The 13,269-nt window shown below is 45.9% G+C and overlaps 1 protein-coding gene across 2 annotated transcripts in view; it reads right to left on the reverse strand.

Moving 5' to 3' along the window:
- Positions 1-13,269, reverse strand: part of CACNA1C (calcium voltage-gated channel subunit alpha1 C) — a 594,404-nt gene that overhangs the window by 33,955 nt on the left and 547,180 nt on the right. For both annotated transcript variants that reach the window (XM_024210494.2, XM_024210493.2), the window contains exons 30-32: positions 10,316-10,348; positions 7,169-7,297; positions 486-551 (exon numbers count right to left, since the gene is read on the reverse strand). In XM_024210494.2, the coding sequence (XP_024066262.1) occupies positions 486-551; positions 7,169-7,297; positions 10,316-10,348 (228 nt within the window). The remainder of the gene's footprint in view (positions 1-485; positions 552-7,168; positions 7,298-10,315; positions 10,349-13,269) is intronic.

Below are 13,269 nucleotides of genomic sequence, written 5' to 3' on the forward strand. Positions count from 1 at the left end.
CTTTTACTTACACTAGTGTAAATCACGAGTAACTCTGTTGAAGTCAATGGAGTCACACCAATGTGAAAGTGGGGTGAGAGAATAATCAGGCCTGATCACCACCATGACCAGGAGCCATTTTAACTGATTGCTGTGTGACAATGAGCAAGCCAGTAAACCACCTTTGATACAGCTGTAGGGATATTCCTTTGGGAGGTTGGGTGGCTGTAATGTTCTTTTTATGGTATACTCTGTGGTCTCCTACATAGTGTTTTTGTTTAGTTTGGCTGGTGTGCTTGTCAAGTCCTGTAGGCAGTGCAAATCCAGTCAATGTTTTCTGAATTGACTCAGGCTTATTGTCTGATCTCAACTTCCTAAATGCCTGATTATATGGCTAGGAGAGGAGCTACATGTAGGACCAGAAAATGATCTGGTGACTTCTTGTGCAACTATCCTCCCCAGAATCTCATGTGTGAAAGATAACATAGCTCTTGAGAATCACCTACCTGCATTCCAATCACTGCATAGATGAAGAATAACATCACTATTAAAAGAGCCACATAGGGGAGAGCCTGGAGGAAAAAAAATAACAGAATACATTGTATCAATTAAGCAGATAACTTGACATGCTGGAGCCAGGCATATTCTACTGGGGCCCTGCTTTATCAAGATGGCCTGAGGAGAACAATGCCAGTCCAGAATCAATTAAGGTCTGCAATTTATCCATTTGACCACTAGATGCCTCTACTGATCCACATCTGATTTCACCAAGGTGCCTCAAATACAGCCATTGTACCACCCAAAACAAGATAGGCCCAATTATGCTTTCACTTACACTAGTGTAACTCCACAGACTTCAATGGAATTGCTCAGTTGTACACCAATGAAAGTAAGATCAGAATTAGGTCCGATCTCTGCTCGTCTTCCAAATGTAGAAAACTTATAATTAGCATCGCCCTGATATTAGCAGCAAGTGATGCTCTTTAGTGTGACATTCTGCAGCTACTTTGGTGAAATGAGAAGTGCGTAAAGTGCCAAGATCAAAGTTCAAGGCTTCTCCTGCTATGGCTGATGATATCAAAAGCAGCATGAGCTACATTCCCTGCTCTGAGTTAGGTATCTATGATAGTGTCAGAGATGCGTTCGGTGTCTGTGATCAGCTGTTGAAAAGGAAATGCAAAGTCCTGTCAGCTGGTGCTGGCTTGTAAGTAGGAGATCTGCCCTGTGAGATGCTACGTGACCTCAGCTTCCTCAGCTATGTTTGTATTTTGTATAATTTAAAATAAAAATAATAAAATAATAATGTAGCACGTATTAAATGTACTAATGTATGATTTGACCATATCCTGCCTGCCACCCTTTTTGAATAGCAGAAAGGAATAGCCTAATATGCCATTGGTAAAAATGCATCAGCCAGAATTTCTTTGTGTCTGGACTGATTTCAAGGCAGTAACAGACCATTTTGTTGTAGGTTTAGCATTTTAAAATAAGTAAAAGAATGCCATGATTGTTTCTTTTGCATTGCAACTTGATGTTCCTGTTCAAAATGTTCTGTGTAAATTAATTCTGTTTTGTGTGTGAATGAGGAATGTATGTATTAAAAAATAAGTGTGAAGGCCATCGCTAAACCAGATGGTCTAGGGAGGAACCGGAGACGAACGCAAAGGCGCCAGGAGGCTGCAACACGCCCCTATTAAAATATCAAAAAAGGGCAAATTAACAACTTTAAAAATAAAACAGCCACTTATCAATAAAAACAAAATAGCTGTAATCAAAACCAGCATAAAATAACTCCCTAAAAAACTTAATAAAAAAAAAACAATTAAAAAAAAACAAGCACTCGTCAAACAACAATTAATTACAGCATAATGGTGCAAACCTCATTAGTCCCAATTAAAAAAAATCACTATATAAACAGGGTGACTTGCCATAAAACTTTGGGCTCGTCCTGCCAAGACTTCCCCAGACCATCGTGTCGCGACCGACAAAACCTGGCTCCTCCCTTCCTGTGATCAACCTAACTGGCCACTAGATTGATCCGGACTCTGGACTAGTAACTATAACATCGACTGGTGGAACAGTGTGTGTGTGTGTTGTGACAGACCCAGACCAGTGGGGTACAGAAGTCTGGTAGAGGGCAAATATACTGGTCACTGGATGAGTAGTTTTCTGTTCCCTGAGTGACCAGAGCAGGGGCTGCACTAGAGTAATCAGGAACCTGCTAGAACCAGTTAAGGCAGGCAGGCTAATTAGGACACCTGGAGCCAATTAAGAAGAAACTGCTAGAATCAATTAAGGCAGGCTTATGAGGGTACCTGGGTTTTAAAAGGAGCTCACTTCAGTTTGTGGTGGGAGCGTGAGGAGCTGGGAGCAAGAGGCGCAAGGAGCTGAGAGTGAGAGGGAGAGGGTGTGCTGCTGGAGGACTGAGGAGCACAAGCGTTATCAGACACCAGGAGGAAGGTCCTGTGGTGAGAATAAGGAAGGTGTTTGGAGGAGGCCATGGGGAAGTAGCCCAGGGAGTTGTAGCTGTCATGCAGCTGTTACAGGAGGCACTATAGACAGCTGCAGTCCACAGGGCCCTGGGCTGGAACCCGGAGTAGAGGGCGGGCCCGGGTTCCCCCCAAACCTCCTAATTGACCTGGACTGTGGGTTCTTCCAGAGGGGAAGGTGAATCTCTGAGGCAAGAAAATCCGCCAATAAGCGCAGGACCCACCAAGATAGAGGAGGAACTTTGTCACAGTGTGTAGTGTGATTGAATGCATATGCTAATTGTTATATCTTCAATAAACACGGCATATTGCCTTTTCCCCTGAAAAAAAATCTGTGTGCTTATAAGCATAACAGTCCGGCTCTAAAGGAGAAACTGACTTTCCACCTTCTTGTTTTTTAAAGATATGTAGCCGAGATGGGCTCAAGCCATGGAATTCAGATCTCCATCCTGAGTCTGAACACCTCAAAGTTTGGGGGTGTTGCAATCTGAGATTTTGGTTTGGTCCATTTTACAGATCTTAGAGCCATCTGCAATTTGGATACTGACCCTGGTTTGGGTACTGAATATCTTCTCTTTTGGGAGTGTCTGGTACAGAATTTTGTATTGTTATTTGAATTTCATTTGCTAATTTTAAGTTTACTCCTACGTTTCATTAGGGCCCAATCCTGCAGTCCTTATTTAGACAGATCTGATTTCCACAAGTGTTTTGACAGAGTAAGGACTGTTGGATTTGGCCATAAGTGAACTAGAATCTTAAAACAAGATTTAAGCCTTAGATCTTTTGCATTTACCTTTAAACAATCCATCTAAATCATCAAAATGGAACAGAAGGCAGGAAAATCTTCGGTGTTCTACTAACCTAATGGGCAAATTAATCCCTGTGGTAATTCCAGGCCGCATTGGAGGTACACCAAACTGGAATTTGGAGAGAGCCCTTATGGGTCAAATCAACGTTATGGACTTGGGGGTAGCTGAGACCCCAAAAGTGGTCCAGGGGCAGCGTCCAGTTAGCGACCCAACAGGCCAAGTTCCTAGAAGCTCTTATATCTTTAGAAGAGGTAGTAGAAGGCTTCCTTCTCTACCCTACTCTCTCAATCTGTTCTACTTCTCTCCTTTTGTTTTCCTACTTACTTCATTCCCCTCTCTTGTTCTGTTTTTTCCTCTCTCCCTTATCCTCCAGGATTCCCTCACTTCCCTCTGGTCCCACTCTCCTGGGTTTACTCCCCCTTCAGCTCTGCCTCTCCTTGGTTTCACTGCTCTTTCCTCTTGGTTCTCACTCCCTTACCTTGCTCTCAACACCCTTACTTTTTTCTTCTACCCAAATTATCTATTCTGGTCTGTGTTGATGCCTCACAATGTGGAAGCTTTGCTGACTGGTTTCCCACAACACAAGACCACTTCTCTGATCAACATCCAGCTCCACCGGTACAGCACTAATCAGAGCAATGGCGGGAGGGTGGAGGGGATCTGAACTCCCACAACATGGGACAGCTGATGAATATCAGGCTGTCCTGGATGAGTCAGGACATTTCTTGGGCATATTCCGAGACACAGAAAAATGCACAATCCCAGAGAAAAAAATCACCGAAATTCAGATTTGACAGTAACAATGGCTATTTTTAGTCCTCGCACTCTGCCCTCTCCATTGACTTCCTCCCATCACCCTTCAGCCCTGCCTCAGAGTGACTCTGCAGCCAAGAAGGCCTCAGAGAAGCCACTCCCTTTTCCACCAGGGTATGTCTACACTGTAGCTGGAGATGACTGCAGCTTGGGTAAGCTCTCCTTTGTTAGTTTTAATCTAGCTATCGCAGCTAAAAATAGGTGAAGATGTGGAGGCCTGGGGTTCTGTGTGGGCTGTTCCAGAGTGCCTGGGACCCCAGATACAGATGCATGTTGCTAGCCCACGTTGAAGCCTGTGCTGCTGCAACGTCACGGCTATTTTTAGCTGTGCTGACTAGATTAAAGCTAGTGTGGGTCTGGTTACCCAAGCTGCAAACACATCTCCCTCATTCTCATCCCTTCTGGCCTGGGGAGGGGAGAGCTGATCTCAGAACTGAAAGGAGCTATTCCTAAGCCAGTAGGGCAGCCAGAATTTGAAAACTTCATTCTGTTTCCTTGGTTAGTGATGACTGGGCTGTGTCAGTGAATCTCCTTCCTACCCACCTTGCCAACACAGTTCCCATTGGAGCTGCTCACACAGCGAACCAAAGTTAGCGGTGATGGAAGTGGTGGGGTAGGTTACGGGTACGAGTTGGTCAGAAAAATGGGTGAAAGCCTTCTAAGTGGTAGTGTGACTTGTACCAATTTGGCAGTCAGTGAGTTGTTTACACCAACTTGGTGTTATTTTACAGTACCCAGGAGTTGTATTGTGAAGGGACCAAACTCAGTCCCTGATATAGGCAGACGTTACTCCACTGACGTCAATGGGCATTGTGGCCACTTACAGCAGGACTGAATTCAGCCCCAGAAAAGAGTGAAGGTGGTGCAGAGTAAGTTTAAAAGTGTGGACCAGCTCCCATTCCCATTTAAGTCAGTGGAAATTTTGTCATTGCCTTCATTGGGAGCAGAAATGGAGCCTGTGTGCGCATAGGCGCCACCTTTCCCCGGCACTGGTGGGTGTTTGCGCCCCCCTGCCCCCGCCTCAACTCCACCCTTTCCCCATCCCTGCCCCGCCCCCATTCCAACCCCTTCCCCAAAGTCCCCGCCCCAACTCCGCCCCCTCCCTGCCCCTATTGGACCCCTTCCCCAATCCCCGTCCCGGCCCCGCCTCTTCCCCGAGCACGCAGCATTCCCCCTCCTCTCCCTCCCTCCCAGCCACGTGAAACAGCTGTTTCGCAGCGCAAGCGCTGGGAGGGAGGGGAAAAAAGCGGGCATGCAGCATGCTCAGGGGAAGACGTGGAGGCAGAGGTGAGCTGGGCGGGGAGGCGGGGAGCTGCCGGTGGGTGCTGAGCACCCACCAATTTTTCCCCATGGGTGCTCTAGCCCTGGAGCACGCACGGAGTCGGCGCCTATGGGTGTGCGGGTATAGGGAAATCTGCTTTCTCTTTCAGCTTCTTGTGAATTGCTTGGCTTGTGTGTTACACTCATTTGCACACTTGCCGAATCACACATTGGTACATGCTCTTTTTTTATCTACTTAGACTACATTGTCTGACCACCTTACACTGATATTTAATTTAGATCACCATTTACATCACTCCTATATTTGGCCCAGACACTTCCTCATAAGCTGAACCTGTTAGTATCAGGTTGTGTTGGCCCAATAAGTCCATGTCAAACACCTGTGAAATGCAGAAATATGCTGGGCTTCATTAGTAATTGGAACTTAGCTAACCTCAGCAACTGTTTGAAACCATTATTTCAAATGAGTGGATGTCTCCTTGTTTCTGTCAGAGATGATCATTCTTATGTTTCATGGTCCCCCTCTCCTCACCCACTCTGTTTACTCTCATACCTTACATTGCAGATCTGGCTCAGTTTGAGGTGTCCGCTTCACTTCTTGCTGTGGTGCAATAGGTTAATAACCATACCACCTTACCTTTATATCTCACCTCTCACTCTGAATTATCTCAAAGTGCTTTACAAACTCTAGATCACTTTACCTCCCATTGAAATGCAGCTAGCTCTGGGGTGAAAAGGCAGCAGCTGTTTAACAGGTTACAGCTACATTACACCCAGAGGTGAAAGTAACTTAAAGGACTTACTGGTACGCAGGGCGGCCAGGCTCCTGGGCAAGGTCAAAGGGTGGCTCTGGGCCCCCAGAAGGGGCGGGGCCTCAGGCAGAAGGGGCAGGGCTGGGGCCAGACTCCCCCAGCCAGCCCTTCAGCACTGCCTGGCCTGCACTGCCCGGGGCTCCAGCGGCAATTTAAAGGGCCCGGGGCTCCTGCCGGGAGCCACTGGCCCTCTTAAATAGCTGGGCCCCAGGGCAGCTGCCTCTTTTGCCCCCCCCCCCCATCAGCGGCCCTGCCGGTACGGTGCTTAAAGCGCTGTCACAGCAGCACTTTAACGTCGGCTGTGTACCGGCCCGTACCAGCGGCCATTTTCTTACTGGTACGCTGTACCGGTCCGTACCAGTTTACTTTCACCTCTGATTACACCACACTTTTGGGCAGAAAGGGCAAATTACCCCTGTGGGAAGAGGCAGCACAAGGGTTATGAGCTTAATGAGATTTCAGTGGTGCACAGAGCCTTACGCTGGCCCTCTGCACATGAGTGAATTTCACCTAAAACAGAATACCTCTGAAACTGCAGACAGAATTTTAAGGGAGCTGTGGGCAGAATGTAATTACCTGAGTTAGAATTTGGCCAATATATGGGAGTCAATATCCCTTCTCTTTTACAAAATGCTAGGGATCTTAATGATTATAAAGCAATCAGGGCCGTGGTTTCATGTCTGAATTGCCTTTCACTTTGGTTTGAAGCAGAGACCAGCGTGTCCCATGAGATGCCAAGTGTGTATAGGACCCAAGGAATTACCTAGGCTGTCTAGGTAGAACTTACCACTGTGCAGAAGGCCAACATGTGGCCTTTGCACCACTGAAGTCCCACTTAAACGATGTGCTGGCCTGCATAGAAGAAAATTTTGCCTTTTGTGCTTAAGGCCCATCCTGCCAGCATGAAAATCTCTCTTTGAAAGGCAAAAAATAGCATACATACCTCTTTCCAGGCATGTCTGCTTAGTGATAAGTGAAGGAATACCTGGAAGGACTTGATGAAGGTCCAAAGCAACGTCCGGATGCCCTCCCCACGGCTCAGGAGCTTCACGAGACGCATCACGCGGAAGAGTCGGAAAAAGGTGATTGAGATGCGCGAGTTTTCCTCTGCATTCTGGAACCCATTGGCACAGAGGCAGTAGTTATAACAGCAGATGAGGAACAAAGATCCTGGGTCACAGACAACACTACGTGGGAAGAGCTCACTGCACTGTTCCCTTTCGTTGTTAAAGCTCTCTGGCATTGCACTAGGCCCAGCAGCTCAGATGGATTGATGCAGGTCTAACCTGCCTTCTATCCCAAGGCTGTGGTGCCATCCTAAAGGTTCTCTGGATTTCAGTAGTCCCTAGGGGAGCTTTGCAACCTCTCATCAATCCCTTCCTTTGGGTTCCTTACTGAGGGTGCCTGAACTCATGATCAGGGTCTTAAAGGTAATGGAATAGTTTTCCTGACAGTATCTTCCTCAAGGAGTCCTCAGTTCCCCTCTGTAATTGCAGTGGTCAAGAAGTCACAATTAGACAGTGGGGGAAAAAGACAGTTTTCTTTTGGAGTTGTCTCTGAAGCTACTACATAATGTGCATCATCCAGCTGCCCTGGTTAATCTGGCACTAAGTATCCATGACACACTTAGCCTGCTCTGCCTGGGGAACTCTGGCAGGTCCCAAGTCTGCTTTGAAGCTTGGAGGTCCCACATGAGCATAGCATGTGCTGCCACTGAGCCAAGCTCTTAACATTGCTTGAGTCTCAGATTCAGCCTTCCCATCTCCGCAGTGGCATGGCTGTGTTTTTTGTGCTCTGCACTGTGCACTCACAGTCCTGAGCTCTGGGCCCTTCGTCTTTCCCATGACCCCTCTCTATTTCCCACAGCCTATGCACTGCCCAGTATTTTTTTTAAATTTTGGCTTGACAGCTAGCGCTCAGGCCGGGAATATTTTTAAATAGTCTCTCTGCTGGCCTCTGCTTTTCTCACTGCTCAGCCTTGTCCCTAGGCATTTCCCCCAGGGCCTGCAACCAGCTTTGACATTCTTCATGCTTCACATATGCTCGAGCAACAGCTTCCCAAACAAAAAGGAGTCAGTTGCTTTGCCTTAGCTTGTGTAATGAACCCTGCTGCCTAGCTCAAGGTGAGCGAATCACTCTGCTTGGGGGAATTGTGCAGAACAAAGTTACAGGGTTCCCAGTTCCTTTTGCCCCCAACCCTCCTGAAAATATTGTGCTCAATATATGTAGGCAGTAGTTTCCATCGGAAATGCTGTGGGAACATAACCCTGTGCTATACAGGGAGATAATCTTATCCTCCTCCTACTCACTGTGCCAGAGAAGTACACAGACACCACCTCCCTTCCCTGCTGCAAAGCCAAGAGCTGGATGCCAACCACCAAACTTCTGAGAGAATAACCTTCAGGACTCAGAAACAGTGCAGATCACCCCTTCTTAACTAGTCACCACTGTACAAACCAGGAGAGAACAGAGCTTTTGGATTTCCTGTTATAGCTCAAAATAAGCAGCATCTGCTTGCATTTCTATTCCTCATGAAAGCCAAGCTGTAGAAACAACTTGGATTTATATTTCTGAGATGACTAGAAAAAATTCTAGTTTCAAGGTGCAGTGACCAGAGGCCCTGTGCGTGTGTCTGTTCCTTTATCCAGCCCGTTGTTTGTAGTCTTTGCTTCCAGAAGGGTTTCAACCACTTCACAGCTGACCCTCTGCTCCAGCATGTGAGTTGCAATGGTGTATGGCTACTTACACTTCAAGCTAGACTCTCAGAGAAACATTGTGTCGTGTCTAGTAGATCAGAGCTGCGCTGGAGGTGCAGCTTTGCCTGCTATACAAAGCATGTTAATCATCAGTGACACCTTTGAGAGCTAGTGTCTTCCTCCAGCCTACAGTGTGGGATTCTAGGGACCATTAAACCTGTGGCCAATGCGGGGCATTCCCCATTTGTTGGCAAGGCACAGAATTCAGCGTGAGGCTGTGTGGCCTCTTGCTGGCTGGGCACACTGATCAGTGAAGGAGAAACTGAGGGGACAGACAACCTCCAGGAACAAACCTCAACGAGTTTCCCTCCAAACCCTAACATCTGCCCACCCCTCCTCCCACTTTAACACCACCAATAGTCTGTAAGTCAAATTCTCCTCCCATTTACATCAACACAACTTCACTAAAGTCAATGGGGTGTAAATAAGAGGAGAATTTGGCTGTGAGCATTTAAATAGACATGACACTTGCCTGTCTACACCCAGGATTACTATTCAAGAAGGCAACTACAAAGCTTGTGCACCACTCTCATCCCATGTAATCCCTCTGGCCCAATTTCCTCTAATAAACTAAATTCAAAGGAAAGTTAAGGCCAATTATTTAAAATTTTACTCCCGTGTGGGTAGGGCCTAATTGCACCTACTATGGCGGTGTAAATTAGGGAGGTTTTGCTTACATCTTCCACGTTTGTTATGTTTACTTGGGGAGCTGGACAGTGTAAGACCAGGTGACAACTGCTTGGCCAGTCTGAACAGATTCCTCTTTGCTTGCTATACTCTCATTTTCTAGCAGCTCTCTGATGTGCGTATCTCTGACAGAGCAAGGAAGTTCTACATGGCTGCACACAGAGAATGGGTTTAATACACCCCTGATGGTAGTATGTTTTAAAATGTAGCTCTCAAAGGCTGTGTAGTTTTTGATCATTATTGCTTATCCTCTTCTTACACAAAAGGTGAATTTAAACTTCACTACTACATCATCTCAGCTCATCAGAGATTCAGAGCCCCAGACCTTTATAGCAAATTTGGATTTGAAATCACATTGCAAGACAATCCAATGTCAAAACGATATAGAAAGTTAGCTGCTAACAAGAAATCTTAACAGTTCTTGTTCTCTCTTGGCAATTGATTAGAAGGTAGGACAACAATTAACTTGACCAAAGGAAAACTCAGGATGCATGAAAAATACACATATGTAGCATATTCGCAGCTCATGTGAACACCATACTCACACAAATACACAACACAGCAGTTGCATGCAGAGATAACTAGGCTGGGCTTGGAGAAAAAACCCATAATCAGGGGAAGAGAGTAAAGGAGTGTGAGAGAACGACTGTCACAGAAGCTGTGAGGGTGGTCTGTATTTTTGGTCTTACCATAGAGGAAGAGCATTGGGTATGTTCAGCTGGCTTTAAAGAAAGGGAGACAGAAATAAGCTGTAATAAGTCTCCAATAAGAGGCTCAGGCTAACACAGGAGCAACAAAATGGCAGAAGAGGGCAAAATGGGGGGAAAAGAATGCAAAAGTAGACTGGGATGATTCCCTAAGAATGCAGTGGACCAAATTCAGCCCTGGCAAACGTGGATGCAACTCCCAATGAGAGCTGCACCCGCTGACAATAGATCTGAATTTGGCCCAGTGTTTTCTGGGTTTCTAGGCATCTTGAACCCCCTATGGAGTAGAGGGCAGAATGCTGCTAATATGTTTCTAATATCCCAACTCTAGCTAGAACTCAGAAGGGACATCTCCCAGTACAGCAGCTAACTGAGCTCCCCATCTCAACTCAAGGCCACTTCTGCATAGGAAGCAGCCATCTTCTAATATTTCAGTCTCATCTGCAAACCCATTTAACCCACAATAGCCCAAATCTATGACATTTTCTATTTATATGTCCCCATGTCCTAGCATACAGTTCTCAGTGATTACATTGTGGTTATTAAAACAATAGGCTGAGATAATGTAATCACTCGCTTGGCAACCCTACAATAGCCATTGCCAGCTGTAGAAAGTGGGATGGTAAAGCTGTCAATTAGCCCTCTCCATGATCTATCCTCACCCACCCCCACAGGCAAAGAAACTCCAGGGAAGTGATGGATGAGCCAATGGAGTCTGGTAGCAGCTGAGTTCCAGCTACTCCTAGAGAAACCTAACCCCTCCGAACACTGTGCATGACCCGCTTTCTTTATTAGCCTTTGAGGCCATTTCCAGTGTGGAGATTAGTTCTGAAAACCAATGACGGTAGCTAGTGCTCCAGGCTGTATCAGAGAGTACAAGAGAATCCAAAAATGAATGAAAATTTTATGTAGGCTCCCTCAGATAAACATCAGCTTAATCTGTAGGGACTAGCCGACGTCACACGCCGATTGATGGAAACGTCTCTGACGCTATTCTCTGTAGCTACACCAGTGAGGGTGAAACTGGTGCACTGCTTCTTCCCTTGCAGCTGAACTCAGCCAACAGGCTACTTTGGACCCCAGCAAGATGCTCCGGTGCTTTCTGCCAATGGGAACACACTGAGGACATGGAACTAACCAAATTAGCTTTGTATTTTGTTTTTATGTAAATTGAGGCTGTATTTTTAGATGCCTTGAACATCCAGTGACGTGTGCGAATGAGGACAATAAAAAACGAAAGCTACCTCTAGCTCCCTGGTGCTCTGTTAGGTTAACTCATTGCTTTGGCACTCGAGGGGCTCTTTGCTTTTACCCTCCTCTTTCAGATGTTTGCTCTTGTGTTTTCTTTTCAAGTATTAAACAAGGAAAATTTGGCTGGAATACTGAAGATGGAAATTTGCCCATACAGACATTTTTCGTACAGGCCAGATAAAGATTTTGTTTTAATGCTGCTCCGCAAATTCTTCCTTTCTGACAATGGATATTTTTTTTCTTTTGGTCTGTCTTACAAAACATTATTTTGAATTTGAGTTTTTGCTCACAGGAGAGGGCCCAATCCTACCAGGTGCTGAGCTCCTGCTAGGAGGTGCTGAGCCCCGCAGGTTCCATTGAAGTCAACAGGAATCCAGGGCATTCAACGCTTCTCAGGTGGCTCTGGGAATCTTTCAGGATTACCAATATGACCAGGCTGATGACATCAGAAATAGAGTTTTCCTGTGACTGGCTGTCTCAAGAAGCCTTGTAAGTGCTGTAAAGTTACTGTTCCTTACTCATAGTTCTGATATCATCAGTATTTGACCAGAATGTGAGGATAATAATAATGTAATAGTGACAACAATTCGATATGAAAAGATATTTAAGAAGCTATGAATGCACCAAAATAGTTAGCATGTGGCCCCTAATACTGAGCAATCAGTAACCTGTTAGGTAACTATGAATCAGAGACTGTCTACTTGGTATGGCTGAAGAAGCAACGTGTATCTTGGCTAATCCCTCTCCCACTCCTTGAGCAGCTGGCCTGAGTTTTAAGAAAGCATCAAATATAATTTAAATGTTGATACTTCCCACAAAAAGGGCTTATAATCCAATGGAAATATTTGTTAACATCAATAGATGTCCCATCTAGTAGTCTCCAGTTAATAAAGTCTTGCTCTCTTGAAATTGTGGACACACAGTACTGTGTGTGGGGGTGGGTGGATGGGTGTGGGTATGAGATGAGGGGATGGTGAACTGAACATTCTAAAAGTTTGGTCTTCCATGTTGCTTGCTGAAAATATTCCATGATACTTTGAAAATGTTGTGAGAACTTCCATGTCCCACCATTGTTTCCACCATTGCTGATGGATTGGTATGCAAGAACCTTGCCTGTTGTGTCAGTCCCTTACAGATCCATGCGTAGCTGTTTCATCATGAGCATCCCTAACTATGTGTGGAATGTGACCCTTTTAAATGAACTCTGTCAACAAGTGCTGGGGGTGTGACTTTTTATTCCTGGCTGGTGGAATGTGTCAGTAAAACAGCAAAACTCTTTCTACTGTCACCACGAGGGACAGCCTCTAAACCAAGCAGCATGGAGCACACTCACTCCAACCTTCACTGCTGCAAGCTTGTCGTTCAGATGAGACTGCCTTTGGCTGCTGCCGCCATCTTGCTGTATAGATTTCAGTCCAACAGCAGTTTCTGGAGCAAGAATCTCACAAGCTGAAACCACGGACACTGCCAAAACATTTTCCTAATTCCACAGGGGCAAGGCCCTGTGGACTGGAGTAGAGACATCTGAGGACATGCTGCTGGTGCATAAGAGTGAACATGGCTAACTATGTCACAGAGATAGCTATTTGTAGTTTCCCTGCCAGCCCTATGCATTGTGAAGCACCACTGGTTTTGGAGTGGGATTAGGAAAGGCTCAGGGCATCTAGTACCCTAACTGCTTGTCC

Source organism: Terrapene carolina, unplaced genomic scaffold (genome assembly GCF_002925995.2).
Source record: "Terrapene carolina triunguis isolate 2854851 unplaced genomic scaffold, T_m_triunguis-2.0 Scaffold190, whole genome shotgun sequence".
Classification (NCBI taxonomy): domain Eukaryota; kingdom Metazoa; phylum Chordata; order Testudines; family Emydidae; genus Terrapene; species Terrapene triunguis.